Source organism: Myotis myotis, unplaced genomic scaffold (assembly GCF_014108235.1).
Source record: "Myotis myotis isolate mMyoMyo1 unplaced genomic scaffold, mMyoMyo1.p scaffold_m19_p_8, whole genome shotgun sequence".
Lineage (NCBI taxonomy): Eukaryota > Metazoa > Chordata > Mammalia > Chiroptera > Vespertilionidae > Myotis > Myotis myotis.
The window spans coordinates 43,923,026-43,947,396 of record NW_023416390.1 but is presented as its reverse complement, the minus strand read 5'-3'; the positions used below and the strand labels follow the sequence as shown (position 1 = coordinate 43,947,396).

General features: G+C 48.3%; 1 protein-coding gene across 1 annotated transcript; it reads right to left on the bottom strand.

Moving 5' to 3' along the window:
• Positions 1-4,482: 4,482 nt before the first annotated feature.
• Positions 4,483-22,728, bottom strand: CHRNA1 (cholinergic receptor nicotinic alpha 1 subunit). Its single transcript, XM_036320699.1, has 9 exons — positions 22,325-22,728; positions 16,488-16,633; positions 16,340-16,384; positions 14,896-15,005; positions 12,499-12,694; positions 11,790-12,027; positions 8,613-8,836; positions 6,746-6,985; positions 4,483-6,445 (listed from the first exon to the last, which is right to left on the bottom strand). Exons 1-9 carry the CDS (start codon positions 22,365-22,367, stop codon positions 6,314-6,316), a joined length of 1,374 nt encoding a protein of 457 aa, XP_036176592.1. The 5' UTR covers positions 22,368-22,728; the 3' UTR covers positions 4,483-6,313.
• Between the last annotated feature and the right edge of the window lie 1,643 nt (positions 22,729-24,371).

The following is a 24,371-nucleotide window of genomic DNA, read 5'->3' as shown; positions in this document are numbered from 1 at the left end:
ATTATCAAATGAGAAGCCCTTGAGTCCAGCAGAGGAAACGGTGGGCAGACACGGGTGTCAGGAGTGAGCCTGTGTGTCCACCCTCTGCGTTCTTTCTCCAATTTCTTTATCAAGGTCTAGACCGTGAGCTAAATGTACACGTAGAAGAAAACTTCTTCATTCTGAGAGCATGGCCTTCCTACGTTTTGGTGTTAAAAAGTCATGTTTTTTTCATAAGTGAAAGTCATAATAAATTATAATTTTTAAAAGTGAGCAACCTTATGTCAGTCCCTGGAAAATGTTTCAAAAAATATTTAACATGAGCCCTGGTCAGGTGGCTCAATAGGTGGGAGCGTTGACCCGGACACCAAAAGGTTGTAGGTTGGACATTCCCGTCAGGGCACATACCTAGGTTTCAGGTTCAATCCCCAGTTAGGGAGTGTCCGGGAAGCAACTGATTGATCGTCGTTTCTCTCTCTTTCTCTGCCTCCCTTCCTTTCTCTAAAATCAATAAACATATCCTCGTGTGAGGATTAAGATAATAATAGTAAATATATATATAAATTTAACGTGAAATCCCCAAATCTGATAAGCACTGATTTAAACCTTGGTCACCCAGGCGGCTGGGCCAGCGCAGGCGTCTGCATTCAGGCACCTGACCTGGAGCAATCCAGCATCCTTTCACGTGTGGCAGGAACTGGACGAAACAAACTCTCCCTGACACAGTGGGATCTAGGATAAAATAAATCTTATCTTCCATTGGTGGCCTTGTTACACCACAGAAACGGAAGAGAAAAATTCAACATGCATTTTGGCAGCGACACGACCTTGGCCACATACTCCATTTGTGAGAGTTACGTGTGCAAAGCTGCCGAAACCGTTCTCTATGGCTCAAGCTCTGCTGCTTTCTGTTTGGGTTCAACTCAATCACATTGAGCAAATATGCACGTGGATACCGACTGGACACACGCAGCAGGAGGGGCCGTGGGAACACTCAGAGGGACCAGAGGTGGCTGCTGCCTTCCCAGAAGTTACAATCCAGTCAAAAGACAGGGCAAGCAAATGACTGATAAGCAAGAAGATGGCGATGACTCAGTCTCTGGGGTTGGGGACAGGGAGAAAGGAGACAGTTCAGAGGCGGCAGAGATCGCCGTTGGGAAACAGCAACTGGCACCAGTAAGTGCTCAATAAGTGTTTGAGGATCTAATCAAGTAAGTATTGAGGCAGTGCATGTTCCAGTTAAAACAAAGAGTTACTAAGCACATGCTTCTCTTAGGCTGAAAGCATTTGGTGAAAGCTCTAAGGGATGCTTTCCCACATTTTAATTCAGTGGCTGCAGTACTTACTTTTCAGCACAAGAGGGAGCTGCTGCCCAGTTTATTTGACCAAAAGTAGAATTTCTTTAGGTTTGTCCATTTCTTCCCGAATTAAGTGTAGTATGTTGGGCCTTTTAACCACCTTCCCTCCAAATAGCCCACCAAACAAAGACATACTATCAAAACGATCATCACTGGTGCATTATGTCTAAATGGAATCCATGGTGCATTATTTTCTAAAAGGAATTACATGATTAATAGGGGGTGAGGGGGAGGTAACATTTAAAATGTTTTCTAAATGGATATCCTAGACCAGACTGGAGGGTTCTTCAGAGCCCTCAGTGAACTCAGGGTTCCTAGTAATGGAAGCTCTACTTATAAAAAATGCTTCAGAGCTTCATGTATGGGCAACACATCTGAGATGACAGCCCTAACACAGTGCCCGGGGTTTCATGAGGGTCACAGTCTAGCTGAGATGTTTGTTGGCTGAGTCCAGGCCTTCCAACTCGGGATGGGCAACTTCTTTTATGACGTGTTGCAAATAATGGACTAGGAAGTAGCCAAAATTCAGGTGTGTCTTTTAAATGTACTATTTCATTACTTACGGTTCCTGTTGTGACAGTCCCAGCTTTCTGCCATCGGCAGTGGCCAGACTCTCCCAAGTCTGAATGCCCTGTGTGTGTGTCACCTTCTACCTGTGCTGTTGTTCATTCTGCTCACTTCTAGGGACGCAGACCAGGCCTTCTGGATTTCTGTGTCACCCATAGAGCCCAGCCTCGGGCCAGCAGTGGACAAGTCCTTCATGTTTAGAAAAAATAATACCCCAGGGTGGCTGATAAATATGGGGAGGAAGAAAACAGGCTTTCATGCTTAAGGGTTCTATGTTTGCTTGTGTTTGGTTGGTTGGTGTTAAATCCTAATGCTCTGGTCGAGAGGGAGAAGGAGTGGTGAGGGGCACGGCTGAGGGAGCCTTGGGTTCAAATCCCTTCTCTGCCCCTTCTAGCTGTGTGGTCTTGGGCAAGATTTCGGTCCTTGAAGAAACTCAGCTCAGTTTCTTCATCAGTAACAGGATAATGATGCTGATAAAACTTACCATGTTGGATTTATTATTTATAAAGTACTCAAAACAATATCTGAGACATGGTCAATACCATCAGTGATTATAAAGTAGAATAATTATATTTAGTGTGATATAGTCAATGTACTTTGATTCATTTAAAACTAAACAAAGCTTTAAGGAAATATAACTCAGATGGGCTGATGGACCTGTACTGGCATTCTATAGTGATGATGGGTACATTGCCTCTGACTTTATTAACAACCACCAAGCCAGGCCGGCATGGCTCAGTGGCTGAGTGATTCCCCATCAGGGCACATGCCTGGGTTTCAGGCTTGATCCCCAGTGGGGGGCATGCTGAAGGCAGCCAATCAATGATTCTCTCTCATCATTGATGTTTCTGTCTCCCTCTCTCTTCCTCTCTGAAATCAATATATATATATATATATATATTTTAATGTATGGAGAAAAAATTCAGCAAATGTCTGTGGACACTATAGGTACTCAACCCTCTCCTGGGTTTGGTGGAGGATTGAAAGGTTTAGGGCGCGACCTTTGCCTGGAGGGTTTATCGGAGGAGCACTGCAGAGCGCAGGCCGCATCCTCTGGAGAAGCCGGCACCATCACATGTTTTACTCTGGGACTCAGAAGGTTAAGTAACTTGCCCAGGCCCCACAGGAAGTACAGGTAGCAAGACCCCGACTTCCTTTTTCAGGTAGGGACCATCCCTTTGAAGACAGAAGATGGACATCCGCAAAGTAACGCGCGTGAAGCAGGCGTCAGGGAGCTCGCCAGGTCCAAAGGTGTGATGAGGCAGAAAAGGGCCGGGCCATGGGCACTGGTGCGGAGGGTTTCCTGGAGGCGAGGCCTTTGCCGATGGATGATAAGGTTTGAGCGATGCAGGGAGTAGCTGTCTTTAGAAGTGAGTGAGTTGCGCACAGACGTGCTTTCCCTCGCAGGACGCGTGCTCTCGGCCGTAGAGCCTGGGGTGGGCCTATGAGCAAGCGCAGGTGTGTAAGGAGCTCCTGGCACAGCTGAGGCCGTGGGCATTCTGACCGGCTGTACCAGGGTGGGATGGTAATCAGAGGCTGCAGCGACTCCCGGGACTGCTTACCCTGCCTGGCCACTCACTCACTATCTCCTCATTCCTTCAGCACATTCTCCAGCACCTACTCATACCTAGAATATCAACACAAAGGGAAAACAAGCTCTGTCCTTGGGGAGATGCTAAGTCGGGAGTTCAAGTCAGACAGGGACACAAGAAAATACTGTAAAGCGATAAGAGGGTAGAGCAGAAGGCTACAGCAAGGAGGATGGAAACACAGGCTTAAAACACTACGTTACGGTGATGCTCAAAAAATAAAGATTGTTCAAGAAATTGATTTTTCTCGCTAAAAATTAAACTCCTACTAAAAGCACCTTAAGCAGGGCCTTCCCTGGCTGATGGAGAGGGGGGAGGGATTTGGGGAAGAGCTGCCCCAAGGGCTGGGAAGAGACAGGGAGACCCCCACTCTGCTCCCTGCTCTCCCCTGATTGTAGACCCCTGAGCATGCCGGCAGGTGGGCCACTGGCTCAAAAGTGGTTTAAACTTGGGGTAGAGTTTCCCTGTTCTAGTCTTCCCGCTGACTTTCTGAGGGAAATGTGTGTGTGTGTGTGGGGGGGGTGCTCGGGGCTCGGTTCTAGGAGGGAGCTAGGCCCCTAAGGGATGTTTGTGGAGAGGGGAGAGGGAGGGAGGGAGGGAGAGAGGGAGAAAGAGAGGGAGAGAGGGAGGGAGAGGGAGGGAGGGAGGGAGGGAGAGAGGGAGGGAGGGAGAGAAGGAGAGAGGGAGAGAGGGAAGGAGAGAGGAGAGAGGGAGGGAGAGAGGGAGGGAGGAGAGAGGGAGGGAGAGAAGGAGAGAGGGAGGGAGAGGGAGGGAGAGAGGGAGGGAGAGAGAGGGAGGGAGAGAGGGAGGGAGAGAGGAGAAGGTAGAGAGGGAGGGAGAGAAGGAGAGAGGGAGGGAGGAGGGAGGGAGGGAGAGAGAGAAAGGAGCACTCCTCAAGGGGAACCTATTTTCTCTAGCAGACCCCGTTTTCAGCCAATCCTCACCCGGGGACCAATTTTAAGGATGAGCACAGGAGCAGTTTATGATTTAAACAACAACAACACTTTTTATTGTGGTAAAACATTCATAGCACAACATGGATCACTTTAGGCGTCTTTCAGTATACAATTCAGTGGGATTAAGTACATTCGTGAGGTTGTGCAACCCTCACCACTGTCCATTTCCGGAACTTTTTCATCATCCTAAACCGGAACTCTATCCATTAAGCAGTAACTCGCCCCTTCCTCTAACCCTGGGAACCACTCTCCTACTTTCTATCTCCATGAACTTGCCTACCCTAGGTACCTCATGTACGTGGAATCATACAATAATTGTTCTTTTGTGCCTGGTGCATTCGTTTACTATGTTTTCATGGTTGATCCATGTTATATATCAGAATTGTATTGCTCTTTAAGGCTGAATACTATTCCATGGCATGTATAGACTACATTTTGCTTATCCACTGATGGACCCTTGGGTTGTTTCCACCTTTTGGCTGCTGTGAATAATGCTACATGAACACTTGGCATACAAGTATCTGCTCAAGTCCCTGCTCTCAATTCTTTTGGGAGTGGAATCGCTGGAGCATATGATGATTCTATGTTTAGTTTTTTGAGGAGCCACCAAACTGTTTTCCCTTTAGTTTATTCAAAGATGAAGGCACTCAGTCCTGCCCTGGGTGTGTGGGAGGGGCCCCGGCGGAGAAGTAGACAGACCTGCGGGTTCAGTCAGGCCACCCACAGTGCAGTTCCCTGCTCTACCCGGCACTGATGTGGGGCAGGTGTGATCCAAGGCCCAGGCTGCACATTTTCTAGTCCTGCGTGAATTACAGTGGCTAGGACGTCGCTAAAGGATATTCTCCATGGAATAAGGGGTAGGAAGGAAGGAGGAAGTTCCATTGGGGAAGGCGGAAAGATGGTGGACACTGACACTGAAGCGCTCAAGACACTGACCAGAGTGACAGAATGGCCTAGGTCAGCGGTTCTCAACCTGTGGGTCGCGACCCCTTTGGCGGTTGAACGACCCTTTCACAGGGGTCGCCTAAGACCATCCTGCATATCAGATATTTACATTATGATTCATAACAGTAGCAACATTACAGTGATGAAGTAGCAACGAAAATAATTTTATGGTTGGGTCACAACATGAGGAACTGTATTTAAAGGGCCGGAAGGTTGAGAACCACTGGTTTAGGCAATGAACTTAACCTCCCTCAGGTTCAGTTTCCTCGTCTGTATGAAAGTCATGAGGTTGAAAGAAATCTTGTCTGTGAGGTGATTCCCTCGTGCCTGGGAATCAGGACGTGTTCCCTCAAACCCCGAGCATCAAACCCAGATGCTGCCTTAGACTAGGAAACGCTTTCCTTGGCCACCAGTTGCAGACATGGACTTTATCACCGGGGGCTTGATGCAATTTGCATTTTGGCAGCCTTTCTACTGCCTCCTTTCTCTCTAGACCCAGTGCTTTACCTTCCTGGGACTGGTAGGTGGGGCTTTCCCACTAGGCACAAAACTGGCTTTTAAGCCAAGGATACATTCTTTTCTTAAATCAATAAAAATAGAAAAACAAGCCAACAGAAAACCTCAGCTATTCTGGGCAAAACTTCCAGACAACACTGGGGGTGGAAACTTACTGTAGAGATCCAGTTTGATTTACTGAAAGGGGTTCACTCTCCAGGCCGACAGAGATTGAAGGGAGAAGCAAGGTGACAACACTTTGAGGCCACAACCTTATAAATGTAAATCATTATGGTTAATCATGCAAACAGAAAGTTAAATGTTTGATCAGTGAGCTTATATCCAAGTGGACACGTCTTCCTGTTTGCCCACCTTTCTCTGCTCTGCCCGGTACTGGGGCCTGGTGCTCAGCTCAGCTTTCTGCTCATCCTTGCTGATTTAATTCAATGAGCCGACCTGCAAACACAGCCAGGGTTCCGATGATACAGACGAGCATGAAGACTCCAAGGAGAATGTGGTCCATCACCATTGCAACATACTTCCATTCCTCAGCCGCCTGGGAGGGAGGAAAAGGTTAGAATGACCTTAAGGTGGTCATTCGGCCCACAGTGCAGGTTACGCATCTTTTACAGCCATTTACCTTGTAGGTCGCAAAGCCCTCAGCATCCTTCGGCTGGCATTGCGATCTTCCTATGTTGAAAGGTTACTCAAAATGCTGACTCACTGAGGTGGCCAAGAGGCGGTCACCAGGCTTACCTTAGGTCAGTAGCTGCCTCTGAAACCCCACCCACCCACCTGCACTCGAGCATTTGATTCTTTAAACCCAGAGGCGTGGGATTCAAGCCACAGAGCTTACGTTGTTGGACTCCTGGTCTGACTTCATGGTCTCTGCGATGTACTTGATGCCCTCGATGGCACTTTTCACCTCGGGGTGCTTGATCAGGGGAGAGTGGAAGGCGGGGGGTGGAGGCCCCGGCTTCCCAGAAATGTCCGAAATGTCAATGTCTTCGGTGAAGATCTTTTTGTCTTGTTTTTCTCTGGACGGCCTTTTCATTGTGGAGAAGAACATGATATTTGGGATGGTGTCGATAAAAACCTACCATTGGAAAAGAAATCAATTTATGAGAATAATGGCCAGCAAGGCAAGCGTCAGACTCGGACTTTGGATTAGCAACGTAACTTTAGGCAAGTCATTCGGCTTCTCTGGGCCTCCGCCTCTTTGTCCTTAAAACAAAGGACTTTACTCAATTTTCTCAAAGATTCCTTCATACTAGTACAGTGGTTCCCAAACTTATTTGGCCTACCGCCCCCTTTCCAGAAAAAATATTACTCAGTGCCCCCTGGAAATTAATTTTTTAAAAAATTTTAATAGCAATTAAACAGAAAGATATATGCCCCCAAATGCACCTGTGGCCATCACCGCCCCCCCCTGGATCGCTGCAGCGCCCACCAGGGGGCGGTAGCGCCCACTTTGGGAATCACTGTACTAGTACACACATAGCCTGAGGCCTGTGGAATTACAGTGGTTAACAGTGCCGATTCTGTCATGTGAGCATTTCGCCACTGGAGGGCGCCTGTATGCAGCTGTTGAACTCGCGAGAAACCAGTGATGCTTAGCTTCTGGACCCCCTGCAGGTACCTGCTTCTTTCAAGATCATATGGTTAAAGAAAAGGTCTCTCAGGATAAAAATATAGCCCTGACTGGTTTGGCTCAGTGGATAGAGCGTCGGCCTGAGGACTGAGGGGTCCCAGGTTTGATTCCAGTCAGGGGCATGTACCTTGGTTGCGGGCACATCCCCAGTGGTGGGTGTGCAGGAGGCAGCTGATTGATGTTTTTGACTCTCTATCCCTCTCCCTTTCTCTCTGTAAAAAGAATCAATGAAATATATATTTTATATATATATAGCTCTGGCCCCACAAAACAGCTAAACTATTTTCTTTCATTTCTTGTTTCTGAAAAAATGCAAGACAGGTATTGCCAGAAGTCACTTAACATGTTAAGCGCCCAGCCTGTTTTGTCTTCCAGACAGAAAGACAAAAAAGGGACCATTAATACAAACAGAGACCATTTCTTCTCAAAAGAATACATTGTGAGCAGTGGTTTCTGTCAATTCATGACAAATATTTTTAATTTTACACAAAAGATCCTGGCCATTTGTGTGTCTGTGAAGTTTTATATAAAAAACAACAACACTGACATTTGAAACGGGCACACATTTTATATTTCAAAAATGTAAAGACTTGAGACCAAGTTCCCCATTAGAACTCACTGTTGACCATCTCTCATCAAGCCTCCCCTCCATCTCTAGCCCTATTCTCTGCAGATGATCCCACCAGCAAAAAATAAGCTACCTCTTCACGAACCACAAGCCATACAAACAGAAACCGCGAGAATTTCCCAGCATTTGAATGAAAAGGACAGTGATTTATTTATCGTCGCTAATTAAAGAGGTTCTTAAAGCTTGAATTAGAGGTGAGCTCTGTTAATTCTGGTTTTCTTCTTTCTCCGAGGAAGCTATGTGGGTTATTTATCTCTAGAAAGAGGCCCAAGAATGTTCCTTTCAAAAATGCCTTACAGCCCAGAAAGGACTTTCAGCTCTGAGTACCCACAAGGGTGAGCGGAATTCCGCTGGCCACGGGGACAAGCGGGGGCAGAAGCCTTGTAGATGCCCTCGAGGGGACGGCGGGCCTGTGCGGAGCTTGCAGGGGCCTCGCTCACTCACCTTCCGCACCCAGTCGGGCATGACGTGGGTGCTGGGGGAGCGGTGGTGCGTGTTGATGACGATGACGGTGATGATGATGGATGCGATGACGAACACCATGGTGAAGAGCATGTATTTCCCGATCAAGGGCACCGCGCTGGAGGTGGAGGGGATCAGCTCCACGATGACCAGCAGGAACACGGTGAGGGACAGCAGCACAGAGATGCTCAGGGTCATCTTCTCTCCTGGACAAAATGGAGACAAAACACAACCGCCCACCTGTTACGGCCTGAACTGTTGGTCCTCTCAAATTTATATGTTGAAGCCCTAAGCCTCAGCACGCAGTGACTGTTTGGAGATGGGGCCTTTGAGGAGGTAATTAAATTAAAACTAGTGACCCGGTGCACAGATTTGTGCACATTGAAAGGAAATTAATTAGAAGGTGGTTGGTGGAGTGGGACTGGACAAGACGGGCCAGACATGCCCTGGAACCAACCTCCCATGGTCCCTCCCCAGCCAACCGCACCTGGGGTGGCACTGCTCAAAGGGCGTCTGGAGAGTGAGCAGGGTCCCATAGCAGGTGGGGTCCCTTGGGCTGGCCTGCCAGGATTGGGCCATAACCAGCATAACCAGCTCTCCGACATCCCCTGAAGGGTCCCCGAGTGCGAGAAGGCACTCTGCAAAGTTGCTGTCGTACAGGGTGTGGAATGCAAACACAACTGTGCAGTAAACCAGACTCGGGGCCAGCAGTGCCCCAGCAACAACATAACTCGCAGCCGAAGGTGGAATCGTGTAGCCCTGCGAGGAATCGGGCTCCCTCCTCTCTGGTTTTGGGTGTGTCACCTGAGAACCACCGCTGCCAAGTCACTGCAGCTCGGCAGCTCCTGCATTGAGCATCTGCTCCCTGGTGGTCAGTGCGCATCATAGCGACCGGTCAGATGGTCGGACCTTAGCATATTAGCCTTTTATATATATAGATGAGGTCTCAGGGTGGGTTCATCCAACTTGACTGGTGTCCTCCTAAGAGGGACACAGATACACACAGAGAGGAAAGCCCAGGTGAGGACACGAGGAGGAGACTGGCATCTGTGAGCCAAGGGGAGAGGCCCCAGAGGAAACCACCCCGGCTGATACCTTGATCTCGGACTTCCAGCTTCCAGAGCTGTGAGACCGGAAATGTCTGATTTTGAAGCTCCCCAGGCTGTGTCCTTTGCTCTGGCTGCTCTCTCAGACCAAGACCCCACTGAAACCCTCGGGGGAGAGGAATGTGACAGGCATTTCTCCAAGCATCATTCTGGGGACACATTTTGGGCAGAATCTCCTGTGAGACCTTGGCACCTTAACTCTGCAGACACTGGCACGTGGCAGGTGTTTTCATTAGAGGCCGCCAGGCAGGAAACAGCGGCTTCATCTCCTGCCCCAGAATCCCACTTCTTGGCGGAGCCCAGGGAGCCAAGGTACATGTTAGACCCAGTGGCAGTTTTCCCATATGTAGCAGAACGTCGTCAACCTCACAACACTGAACCGCGGCCTGGCCTGTTCGTTACCCTGCCGGTGGGTGGGCAGCCAGAGGCTCATGTATAATTTTCTCATGATGAGAGCAAGGGTAAGACCCAAACTGAGAAAATGAAATCAGTGATATCACACCATGGACTTTTGGCTAAAGAGGATGATTGTTTTGTTTTGTTTTTTCATATGCAGGGACCAGGGAGTGCTCTGCCCCGCCTTCTTTCTCCAGGCCCTACAATTTCAGGGTGAAGGATTCCCTGTTGCAGTCTTGCTTAGGCAAGAATGGCAAAGGAGAAGGGCGGGGCTGAAGGGCATCGGGATGCTTTTGTGGGGAGCCCCACCTTAGGTGCAGGGGAGAGCCGGTGGGAGGGGCTTCCCTTGGGCTGGTCTTGCTGTTTGTGTCCTGGGAAACCCTCATGGTATCCTGCTTTCCAGTATGGAGCTCCCCCCGGGCCCCGCCCACCCCACACAGGATGCTTCCAGATGCTAGGAGTGTATGCAGGATACAGATCAGGTGCGAACAAGAAGTTAGCAGTCTACCTTGTGAGTGGAATTCTACCTAGTGAGGAGGAAAGCCTTTAAAGGTGAAAAAGAAGACAGAATTATAAATATGAAAGACTGATCAACTTACATCCCATTTCTTGATTAATAATAGTGATAATAATAATAGTTAACACTCATCAAGCATCTCACTGTTAAAAAATACTTTCCAAGCATAAATCATGTATAGAAACTGTGAGTAGTTTTTATATTGCCTGACTATTGCTCTCTCTCTCTTTACTTTAAGTAGCTTCATTTGATTAGAAAGTTGAAGAAATATTTGTTTGTGATCATTTGTTTAAAACTAAGTACAATCACTAGAGCATAGGCTCTGTAGGGGCGAATTCTGCCTTCATATCCACTGTATTCCTGCTGCCTAACAGTTGTTCAACAAGTACTGTATGTTGAATGAATGAATGCATAGTCTTTTTTTTTTCCTTGTTGGAAAGTTGGATTTAGACTTTTGTGAGGTTTTTTTTCTTATAATTTTGATAAAATTTGACTTGTCATAAGTTTGAGGACTGTCTGTACCATCTGCCCCCCCCCACACACACATACACACTTGTCAGTCATAAATTCCTTATGATTAGGGACCTGCTGGCAGATGTATAGAGACCCCGTTCCTGTTTTCTGTCCATTGCTGTTGTTTGGTGAGATGTGCTGACTCAGTGGGAGGTAAGCTGTGTGGGCTGATAGGTGAGGAAGCACTGCCTCTTAGGGAGTACAATCTTGTGCACAAAGACACTGCCATCTGGGAAAAGATTGGCAAAAGCTATTTTCAAGTGGCCAGCAGTGGCAACAGAGGCAAGACCTGATTGGTCAGTGTAGAGCAAGTGACTGCCCAGGGGAAATGGCATGAGGTATGTCGGTGATCCACGCCTTACCCAGCACACAGTAGGTATTCAACAAGTAGGTATTGGTGATTATTTCCTGTAAGTAGACTGAGCTATGTATGTGCATCTTCAAGGTCTCGTTCAACTCTCTCACCACTATACATGGCCACTCGGTAAGCGTGCCCTCCAAGGGATGATGATTTGAGTCTGTCTGCCTGTATTTGTTTATTAGCCTATAATTATTTCTGGCTTTTCCTTAAACAGCAGCACAAGATCTGTTAGCATCAGCAGCCACAGCCATGGCAACGGCACCCACCTGAGTCTGTGGGCAGGTAGAACACCAGGCCGGTCAGGAAGGAGAAGAGCAGGCAGGGAATGATGACGTTGACGATGAAGTAGAGGGGCAGGCGCTGCATGACGAAGTGGTAGGTGATGTCCAGGTAGGGGGTGGAGGGGCAGCAGGCGTAGAACACCCAGTGCTTCCAGCCCCGGGACTCCTTGATCACCCACTCGCCGCTCTCCATGAAGTTGCTCAGGTCTGGCTTGTCGCTTTCCTGAGAAGATGAAATCAAACTGAAAACCCAGCCATGTCTCCCCGAGGAGGACCAGGGTTTCGCAATCACCTGCGACAAGGCCACAGATCCCAGCGCTGGTACATACCCAGGTGGGACTCTGGGTCACTTCCACTTTTAGGTCTTAGGTTCCTATCAAATGAGGGTGTTGGGGCTACTGGAATTCTCCATGTTGGTTATACATTCAAGTCACCTAGGAGCTTTAAAACATATTGGTGCCCTAGCCCCATCCCAGATGGATTAGACACATATTCTTGGGACTTCATTTTAGTGTCTAGGTGATTCTCACAGGCAGCACATCAAGAACTTAACCAACCAATTGAGAGCGATCCAACTAGATGGTCCCCCAGGCTCTCAATGGTGCCGAGAGCCTCTGATCATGAAGGGGCAGAGCCGAAGACCTGAATCATGCTTCGCCTAAACCCAACCTCAGGACGCAAGGTCACCACCTACCGGGTTGATGGCGACCACGGAGCCATCGTAGGTCCAGGTGCCCAGCTTCATGCTGCAGTTCTGCTCATCAAAGGGAAAGTGGGTAACGATGATCTCACAGTAGCTTTTGAAGATGGCTGGGGGTGTCCACGTGACATGGCCAGTGTAGTCCAGGAGCACTTTGGTGAACTTGACGATGGCAAAGTCACCATCTGCACTACGGTGGGACAAAAGGGGAGACAGCGGTTAATTACTCGGGCGTTAATTATAGAAGCTGTCTTTCAGGCAGTGTCGCTGCTTGTCTGTGTCAGTGTTTCCCAAATTTGACTGATAACAAGAATCTCTGGGGTGCATGTTAAAAGACAGATTCCTGAGCACCATCTAAGCATGAATCAGATTACCTGGGGAGGAATCTGGGAATCTAGTGTTAAAGAAATATCAGGTAACACTGACCCACTGCATCCCAGACCTTTTTCTTCTCAGTGCTTTCTAGTATTGGTAATCATCTCCATCTATCCCCCTCCCTCTATACTTTGAAAGTTAACTGGGGAAAACCTAGGAATCTATACATATGAAAGCCTAAGCAACTGAAAGACTGAATGATTGGTCGACTGGTTGCTATGATGCAGGAGCTGCCCCCTGGTGGTCAGTGCGCTCCCACAGCCAACCTCCCATGGCAGGCTCCCCCCCCCCCCCCCCCCCCCCGCAAATTGGCTCCAATGGAGGGGGTGGCCAACTTCCTATGGTCCCTCCCCCTGGCCAGCCAGCACCCCCATTGATCCTGATCATGGCCAGGCCCCCCACCCGTGAACCAATTCGTGAACCAGGCCTCTAGTTTTAAATAAGAACACATCCAGTGGCTCATTACTGTGACAAGCAGGCTAAGGAAGGTGTCCAATACCTTTGTGAGAACTATTTAGGACTCAGTGGGGTGGGATCACACACTCAGATGCTTCCAGAGCCTGGCAGGCGAGGAAGGAGGGAGGGGTGAGGCTGTGTGAAGGGATAGCCTCTCTTGCCTCTGATGAAGGTGCCACTCAGCTCTGCCTGTGCTGTCCCGAGGGGAGAAAAGGCCCAGTGTGGCCAGATATTTAGATTTTCCTTTAGAAGCTAAAAATCTACATTTTTAAACCCAAAGTTTCCATATTCTTGAATGTTGGAGTTTTCTAGAGATGCTAAAAGCCTGGGTTTTGATGTGATATTTTCAAATATTGGCACTAATTTCTTGTTCAAAAATATCCAACATGGTAGAGATTAGAAATAACAAAAGGCCACTTCTGCAGGCCTTGTTCTGTGAGCAGTCCGCTTGTCCTGCAAACAGCCTGTGTCCAGGCCTTGGCCAAGGGCAGGGCGCGGGTGTACACAGGTGGCTGGGTCTGCCTTGATGACTCTCAGGGACATGAATCAGGAGGATTTTCTTCCCATTGAGCTTTCCTCGGGATGGAGGTGGGCTCTCTCCAGAGAACTGCGCTCTGGGGCCTTCCACGGAGCAGAGGCCACAGGACCTCCCAAGTCTCTCCCTCTCAGCCGGGGCGACAGGGCTCTCCCCCCAACAGGTGCCCCTGAACAAGCTTGTGAACAGGACCAGAGGGGTTCATCACCTCGCTCTCATTCTTACTGGAAGAGAAACTTAACCAGCACAAGACACTTTGCCCAATGAGCATACTTGTCCGAAAAGTTCACACAAATGATTGGATAATCTGGATCAAGCTCGAATCCCAGTTATAACTGGAAAATATGCAGGGGGAACATCAAAGTAGGGGTGGTCGGCCATACAGGGTATCATTTCCACTCACTAGCCGTGGCCACCTTTCCTGGTAAGTGTGCAGCACACACAGCCTCTCGCCCCAAACATGCTGTGGAATCAGGTGCAAATCCTCCAGGCCAGTGCTGTGTGCTCTGCCTGGGACGGATGCACTTTGAATGCACATTCCCTGGCCAATGAGAGTGTGATAATGAGCATGTCGTGAAAGCAGAGTGCCTTGAATCACATTTAATTTCATGGCATGTGGTCTGTCACAGAGCCTATGGGTGGGCCACATGCTCTCCCTGGGCCATCAGCTGCATGGCATCTTGGGATGCCACGAGGGTATGACGAGCAACAGCTTCAGGAGGTCCAGACCGATTGGTAGGAAGGACATTTAATTCCAAGGAACTCAATTATAGGAGGTTTGGGTCCCTTGGATAGTTGCCACGCACCCTGCAGGAGCTCTCAGGGATGAAATGTCCCTCACCCACAGCCCTGATTCAATTTGATTCGGATAATTGTTTCTCTTCATAACATGAGACGCCATATGGCCCCTAGCATGTCAGCTTGGCTCTGGGTTCCTGACGCACACCGAGAGGTGGCCTTCTGTTAGGGCATTGGCTCCCCTCCCCGGGAATGCCCCTCCCTGCCCAGCCGTCTGTCTCGCTTACTTGTTATAGAGAACCAAGTCTGGGTGCCAGATCTTTTCGGAGGGAATGTGAATCTTTTTCACGCCACCATAGTCGTCTGGATTCCATTTTAGGTTGTAATCCACCCATTGCTAGAAATGAAAACTTTTCGCTGATTAGAAAGCTAAACACCTTTTTAAAACAATCTAGGGTTATCAAGAGCTCTGGTGGGCATGATCATTCAGATAGCGACAGAAACTGTGCTATGGTAAGAAAGGTTTGACTCAGAATTCAGCCTTCACTTCAGCTAACACCAGCTAACACTTGCACTGATTGGCTACATGCGGCCACAGTTATAAGCAGGTTACCGATAACGACGGTTCAGTCCTCACAAAAGTCCTGGGACGTAAGCGTGGTCATTGACCCCATTTTACAGATGGGAAAGCAGCGGTACCTCCAAGTCTCACCGCTAGGCGGTGGCAGATCTATCATGCCACATCTGCCCACCCCACGAAAGGAGAATGAACAATTTGAACATTTTCCTCAAGAAGGCAGCATCATTTTTTACAAGTATAATTCTTCCTATAGAATAAAAGTAATATATGCCCAATGAGGCAACATCGGATAACACAATGTTATGGATCAAATTACATCTCCCCCAAATTCAGTATTGAAGTCCTAACCCCTGGTACCTCAGAATATGACCTTATTAGGAGAGGGGGTCTTTACAGAGGTAATTACGTGAAAATGAGGTAACTAAGGTGAGCCCCACCCAATACGAGTGATGTCCTTTTAAGAAGGGCGGGTTTGGCCCTACCCGGTTTGACTCAGTGGCTAGAGCATTAGCCTGCGGACTGAAGGGTGCCGGGTTCAATTCCGGTCAAGGGCAGATGCCTGGGTTGCGGGCTTGAACTCCAGTAGGGGGCGTGCAGGAGGCAGCCAATCATGATTCCCTCTCAGCATTAATATTTCTCTCTCTCCCTCTCCCTTCCTCTCTGAAATCAATAAAAATCTATTTTTTTTAAAAAAAAAGCACAGGTCTGCCCGAAGAGGCAAAGGTGGCCAATTTAAAAACAAAAAGGGTGTGTTTGAAGATGGATACATATTCATGAAGAATGCCATGTGAACATGCAAACAGGCAACTGTAGGCAAAGGAGGGAGGGCTGAAGCAGAAGAAACCCATCCTATCGACACCTTGACTTTGGACTTTGGCTTCAAGAACTGCGAGGCAATGTATCTCTGTTGTTTGAGCCACCCAGTTTGTGGCTTTGTTATAGCGGCCCTAGCAAACTAATACACACAGAAAAAGCACAACACTAAAAACAAACACACACCAACACATATGATCCATAATCCCACCACCCCCAAAGTATTTACTTTTACACTTTGGTATATGCCCCTTTAGCCCAAATTGATTTACTCTGGGCCCAGGTTAAATTTCAGGTTGAAAACAAACAACACAAACGCAATTAGCTAGCTGAATTACCTGTTTGAGTCGAACATTGGTTGTCACGATCTGATTGACTTCATCCTGAAGAAAGACAAGACCCATGTTTAGGGGGCAGAAAGGGGAGCCGAGGGGAGGATGCTCGGGGAGAGGGGGTTGCCGTGGGAGCCCGGGCACTCCATCTCACCACGTTGATGAGCTGTATCAGCTGCAGGCCCACGGTGACCTCCACGACCTGGCGGTGGTCCTCCACTGGCCGCACCACTTTGTTATATTGTTCAAATAGCTTTGCCACCAGACGGGTCTCGTGCTCAGATCCCAGGACCAGGCCAGCTGAGGAAGCAAATGGCATGCACGCTGTCAGATTCTGCTCCCCGCCCCCACGGACACTGACACGAGCCCCTGAGGCGTGACCAGCGAACGGAAGGCACGCAGGACCCCTGGTGGAAGGGCTCCCACTTGCAGCTAGTGTTGCCTGCCGTCCTGTCCAGGCACAGCTGCTGGTGCGGTCCCTTCTCCGTGGGGCGTGCCAGATTAGCATGACACCTGCCCTTTGGACAGATGACATTCCTTAATCCAGCTTCTGGCTGCATCATCTTTGCTAGGAACATGTACACGTAGGAACAAGGGTCCCCACCAAAGCCAGTCTCAGTACTTCAGAGTCTGGTCCTGGCGTAATGAAATCTCGAACTGGCTGGCCTCAGATGCTAGGGATAGCCCACAGTCAATGCGGGGTCACACCCATTAGGATGGCCATAATCAGCAAAGGTGGAAATGACAAATGTTGGTCACACAGGGGAGAAACAGGAACCCTGAGATGTTGCGGATGAGGGTGTAAAACGGTGCAGTCACCGTGGAAAACATTTTGGTGGTTCCTCACACAAGTTATATGGAATTAGCATATGACATACCTGTTTCACTTCTGGGTATATTTCAAAAGAATTGTTTATACAAAGTCTTGTACCTGAATGTTCATAGCAGCATTATATACAATAGTTAAAAGATAGAAACAACCCAAATGTCCATCCCTAGGTAAGTGGGTGAACAAATTGTGGTTTAACCATTCAGTGGACTATTATTCAGCCAGAAAAAGAAATGAAGTATTGATGCATGCTATAACATGGGTTAACCTTGAAAACATTATGCCACATGAAAGAAATCAGACACAAAAGAGCACATATTGCATGATCCCATTTATAAGAAACTAGAGGCCTGATGCACAAAACTTGTGCAAGGGGCTTGGCCCTCGCAGCCCCGACTTCGTCCGGAAGGTCGTCCGGACGGTCATTCTGCTATTCGGGCATTTAGTCGATTTGCATATTACACTTCTATTATTATAGATGTCCAGGATAGACATTAGTGGTTACCAGGGCCTAGAGGGACAGGGGCCTGGGGAGAGACTGCTCATGGGTGCGGAGTTTCCTTTTGGGGTGAAAAAGTTCTGAAACTAGACAGTGGTGATGGTTGTGCAACATTTTAAATACTTAATGCCACTAAATAGTTCACTGTAAAGTGGTAATTTTATGTAATGTGTATTTTACTATGGTAAATTTTATATCATGTGTATTTTACCATAATTTAAAAAATACTGCTGGTAGGTACATCTCCCAGTTGAGTTGTTAAGACAGAGTGAAAACTGTGCTTTGCCAACCTGGGTTTGGGGCTCTGATTTGGAGCACGAGCGACTCCAAGGAATCTTTACTGCGTTTTCTTTCAGGATGAAAAGCAGTATCATCAGTACTCCTGGGGCTCAGAGCCCTTTTATGGCCAATGCTATGTGGTACTCTCCAGCTTCCGGGGAGGCAGGCAGGCAGGCTGGCAGAGAGTCAGAGGTTGGCCGACCTGTGCAAGGTCACGCGGCTGGGGCAGAGCGGGGATTAGCGCCTGTCACGCTGCCTGGTGCTCCTGCACTAACTCTTAACATCATGGGTGAGCTGTGGCTGCCTTGGAAACTGCTCAACATTATTCCAACGAGAAAAAGTGTTCCAGATTCCAGCAAATGCCTTGTGAAGGGTCTTTGTAACTCAAACCCAGGGTGGATGGGGGACTGCCTGTTCAGGGCTGGGAGAGGAAGCAGACACATGATCCATTTGCCTTGATTCATGTAACCAGAGCTCCCCTTTCCGCTGGTTATTGCTGAAACCCCCGTACCTTCTCCCTGGGCCAAGACAATTAAAAATTGAATGAAAGAGATGCTCTCTTTCCCCCAGTAGTGTTAGCCTACTCCCTCTAAGACAGGTTATTATTTTTTCCCCTGGATATTAAGTTTGAAGAGTTTGTCAACAAAATAAAATAAAAAGTAATTACTTTTTCTATGTTTAGTAATAAAAATAACTGACCTATTCAACTTATGTGCCACTCTCGGACACACTTTATACATACTCTTTGTATCCTCAGAATAGGGTGTGGTAGGTGCTGTTTTTGTCCTCACTTTACAGAAGGGGAAATTGAGGCACAGAGAGGTGAACACTTGCCCAGATTTCATAAGGGGTGGAGCAAGTGTTCAAACCCAGGGCCCATGCTCTCTGCCACTCTTTCTCAGCCAGTACTTTGATGCAGCTGGAAATAACCAATGTTGCTGACACATTTTTATCCCTCAAGAGTGCACTTCAATTAGTCCATGAGCTTCATTAAAGGCCCTGTCTTGTGTTGACTTATTAAGTCCTTATGGCAGCCCTACGAGCACATCTTTACCCTGTTTTACAAATGGGAAAACTGAGGTGCAGACAGCTGATCAGTGTTCGTGGTTCCCAGTTGGTTAGAGGCGGGACTGTGAATGGGGCAGCCTGACACTTACAGTGGTTCTCAACCTTCCTAATGCCGCGACCCTTTAATACAGTTCCTCATGTTGTGGTGACCCCCAACCATAAAATTATTTTCGTTGCTACTTCATAACTGTAATGTTGCTACTGTTATGAATCGTAATGTACATATCTGATATGCAGGATGTATTTTCATTGTTCGCGACCCACAGGTTGAGAACCGCTGCACTAGGACCTCGCGCTTTCCCTCCTCCCTAAAGGTACATGTGTCATTTGCATTCAGTGCAGCTTAAACTCTTCATTTTGACCTTCCTGGAGTGTCTGTGGGGAACCTCGGACCCAGCCTGCCTACTTCCCAGTTTTGCAAACCCCAGAGGGTCTATGCAGAGCTTTCACACGGCATCTCCCCAAACCTCCTGCATTCGAGGACTCTCCAAGAGCATGTTGTCCAGAGACTCAATGCTTGCAGTCACCCCGTTAAGCCCCTGGGACACAGTGATCCTCTGTCCTCCTTGCCTGTCTATCTCGGGCCCCACTCAGTGCACAGGGGGAGGGGACGGGCATGGCGACTGAGTGCCTTGGCCACCGAGTGCCTTGGCCACCGAGTGACGCTATTGCTTTGGCACTGCCCTGGGCTGCTTATTTTCAAGTGACGGTTTATTCCGGTTTGACAGGAAGAACATACTAAAAGCAACAGATAGAGCAGATGGCTGGCATTATGTAGCAGGAAAACTATGCAGGCCAACCCTATGGCCCACCAGGGAGAGGGCAGGACTGGAGACAGGACGCCTCAGCACGCCAGTTACACCCATTTCCTCCACTCCCACCGGCCAATCACAAGGCCCTTGCTCCTTCCTGAGTGAATTTCTCAGGAATTTCTGAGTCTCCATTTCTTAGATTAGGCTCATTAGCATTTGTCCTTCTTTCCTCCTTAAAACAGGGTAGAGTGTTAGAAAACTTGAGGTCAGAATCTATGATTCTGTTCCTGACTCCAACATGGTCTGGAGAATGGGACCAACTCCTCCTGAAGCCAATGAGTCACAGTAAATACTTTCCTTAAAAGGTAGGGTGCAAATCAGTAACCATACAGACACACAAATAAATAATGTCCCGTTTCAGCAAAATCATCCTAATTCAGACAGCAGTAACCTTAATTCATTCATCAAATATTTGTTGTACATTTACTGTGTGCAGAGCATTGTTAGGAGCTTTGAGATTATCAAAAGTGAATCAGACATAAATCCTGTCTTCCGACCCTCATGGTGATTGCCATTTGTCACTTACATAAATAACTGGACAAATTGGAAAGTAACATGCTATAAGAGAGGTGGCAATAACATAGTTGGGATTCTTGAGATGGAAGAGAGGAAAAGTTGTAATAAAAAAATGCTATATAGCTGGGCTGGTGTGGCTCAGTGGTCGAGCATCAACCCATAAGCCAGGAGGTCAAGGTTTGATTCCTGGTCAGGGCACATGCCCGGATTGCAGGCTGGATCCCCAGTGTGGGGCGTGCAAGAGGCAGCAGATCAATGATTTTCTCTCATCATTGATGTTTCTATCCATCTCTCCCTCTCCCTTTCTCTTCCTCTCTCTGAAATAAATAAAAACATATTTTTAAAAGGAAATCATTTTAAAAAAGCTATATAAATAGAACAGAGATCATTATGTATTAAGCTAACACAGGAAAATGTATCCCTGATATGATGAGAATTTTGCCCACAGAGAACTGATTCTAAATAGGGAAGCCCAACATGACTCCACTGTGTGTTTTGTATCATACTGGTCCAGTTTGAGTCTGTATGGCCACTGGGTTAGACAGGGAATCCTGTACGGTTACTAGTCACCGTGGGTAAGTAATGCTTATCTCAGCCTCGTGCCTAGGTATTTGGCCACCTTTGACATTTCAGGCTGTTTTCTGACTGTGTGCATAACCAACGCAGTCTGTAAGTGATCACATTCCAAGATTTATAAATTAAGTGACTTCGGGCAGATCAGTCCATGTCTTTCAGCCTCAGTGTCCCTAATAAAAAATCAAAGATGTTGGAATGCCTCATCCAGCTCTGCATTCACTCATGTGAATTGACACCAGCAAATTCTAGGATTGATCTAAATACATGTCACATGCCTTTTAAAGTAGCTAAGCATGCATCTTTGGAGGGTTTTGGTATCCTAAGAGATCTCCTAAGGATTTTTATACATAAGCATGTAACGTAAGAATTTTCACTGAGTGTAGTGTTTGCACACACACAGAGAGAAACACACACACACACACACACACACACACACACACACACACACACTACCGCCACCACCAGGCAGCTTTGGTTGGATCAAGTCCAAATCCCTCGGATGTAATGTCTCTGAATTTATTAGAGTTTTAGGCTGTTTCCCTCAACTCTGCCATTGAAAAACGTTCACAATAACGCTCTTCACTTCTCTTGCCCAGAGGCCTGTGTTGCCAGAGCAACATCAGAGAAGAGAAATCACAGCGCGTCAGCTGCCTGGCCTCTCGGTTGGGATGACGTCACCGGGAAGCTTTTCCGTGAAGCAATCAGCAAACCGCTAGCTTCCTCTACCGGAAGTTTGGGATTCAGGATAGCGTTTCAGCTGCTGTGGTGTGACACGTTCCAGAGTGGAATGAAGGTCAAGGGCTGTGCAAGGTTTCACGGTTTCATTTCAAACCCACCCCTACATAGAGTAATGTACTTCCAAAATAAAGTAGGCGAGAAAGCATTCGTATGAACTTTCTAACTTCAGAAGTTTAAAAAGTTACAAAATATTTCAGCTCATGGAGAGCATTTGATTACAATGATGAATGGGTTTCTCTCTCCGGCACCTGGAGCTGTCAATCAAGCCTCTTCAAGTTCAGAATTCTCCGGGAGCCAAGGGCTTGTTAACCTTATTGTCTGCGGCGGTAAGCCGTCACTCTAAGCCCCTGTGGCGGTTCAAGTCTGAGAGCAGCTCTGGGAAGGTGGAGGCGGCGGTGAATCTGGTCACAGGCGCGCGTGGGGGCCAGGCACCGACGGAGGGAGGGACGCTGTCCACTTTGTAGCCCTTGACCCAGCCGCACCCAGTTTAATGGATTAACACAAACTAAAAACCTTTATCCCCAAACCCAATCAAGTGGACACTGGTGAGAAACCGACAGCGGTCTGGGCTGCTGACGCCTGCCATGCTGTGCTCCCACCAAAGAAGCAAGGCTCTGGTTTGGGGGCTCTAGTGCGTCAGCCTCAGAGAAGAGCCCCCCAACACCGGCACTTACCTGAGCAGAGGCCGAGGAGCAGGAGGAGCGGCCGGGGCTCCATGAGTGTGGGTACTGGCCGGGCTGGTGGCGGCTGGCGACTGTGCTGCTTGCAGGAGTCCGGCTGGTGACTTGGCGGCTGGAGGGTCTGGCCGGCCCGCGGCTGCGGAGCTATTGTTTTACGCCACCTGTTTGGGCCGGGACAGCTGGGCTGGCAGAGCCTGGAGCCCAGGGCGTGGCCGAGGGCCTTACGCTGATATGGCAGAGCCTCACTTTACACAGTTGCTGTACCCTTGGCGAGGCGAGTGTGAACGGCATTGTGTTTGAAATGCACCATGAATCAGATCTTAATTTTAAAAAAAACAGCTTGCAGTAGGGAAAGACTTATTCTGAATGGTGAGCAGCCCTCTCCCTTTTGTGGACACCAGAGCCTCAGCTCTGCAGATTGATTTGTTAGGGTCACTGGTCTGAGCAGATACCAGCTGTGTGTCAGACCCGATCCTCCTAAGTCACAGGCGTCCTGTTCTGCACACAGGAAGCCCATTTGCTTTGGTTCTCGCGGGGCCGAGAGTGCCTGGGGCTCTGTGACAAAACGGATTTGAGGAGAGCGTGGTTGATACTAAATCTGCAGCTAGAGAGCCAAGGTTTGATTGGATTTGGGTTTTAACAAAGAAGGCTTCTCCCATAAAATTGGCTTCGCTGGCTTCCGGAGTGGCTGTCCCAGCCCCTCTGTGGCAGGCAGCGCCTACCCACCGTGGGCCGCCGTTAGCAGGAGGACTGCCCACCCCCACAGCCTGGCATTCAAGGAGCAGGAAGTAATGGCAAAGCGTCCTGCTGCTTAGGCTCTTGTTCCAGGTTCCTACGCCCTTCCATCCAGTCCTCTGCCCACTCTCACTCAGGGGAGCAAAGGGCAGATGGTTCAGCTTTTCAATTCCTTTGTTTAAAAAAAAATCCTGAAAGCCAGCAGTTAGTAATTGCTCAGCCTGAGAGGGATTTTTTACCAAAACAGGGAGGACGTCATTGTGTAAAGATGCCCTGCTTGCTCCTTCTCTTCTTCCTTCCCAAATTGAGTGGGTGAAGAAGGCCCCTCACCTCAAACCCAACTTCTTTTTTTTTATCATTATTTATTTTTATTTTTATTTTTTTTTATTTATTGCTTAAAGTATTACAAAGGGTATTACATATGTGTCCATTTTATCCCCCCGCCCTAGACAGTCCCCTAGCCTCCCCTGTCCCCCAGTGTCTTATGTCCATTGGTTATGCTTATATGCATGCATACAAGTCCTTTAGTTGATCTCTTACCCCCCTACCTCCTGCCCCCCAACCCTCCCCGGCCAACTTCTGACAAATCCCCCTTTTCAGTGAGTCCAAGGGCTGGGAGGTTAGAGGACAGAGCTGAAAGTTCACATTATTAATTTTCTGTTTAAAATTGTGGGAGATCAGCTAACTTTCCACTCAAAAAATTGGTTGTCTCCCTTCAACATAGCACAGCACTGTGACTGCCTAACCAGGAGCTATACCCTCCTCCCCCCCCCGCCCCAACCCAGCACGCCCGCCCCTGGCTCTAATGGACGCGTATGACTGAGTTCTAGAAAATAAAATGTGAGAAGACATTTTATGAGACTCAAACCTCCCCCCAGAGCTGTCCATGCTCTTCTCATCTCTGACTGCTGGGAGCAGACATGACCCCCAGGGCAACCTTGGAACCCATGTGTTGAAGGGGGCTTTTGACATCTAGAACTTGAGTGACTTCATGGAGGAGGGCACCCCATTGTGCCAGTTCAATTCCCAGTCAAGGGCACGTGTCTCTCTCACATTGATGTTGCTCTATCTCTGTGTTTCCTCCTCCCTCCCTCTCTCTAAAAGTCCATGGGTGGGGGGGCGGGGGGGGGGGGAGAATAAGCCCTAAGATATGTAGCACTGCAGAGGAAGGCAAGAAAATGGATGTTGGAGGCTGAAAAGATGAAGACCCATCTCTCTCTATAAAAGGCTAAGTGTCCATCCGTCTGACTGGTAGCTATGACACACACTGACCACCAGGGGACAGATGCTCAACACAGGAGCTGCC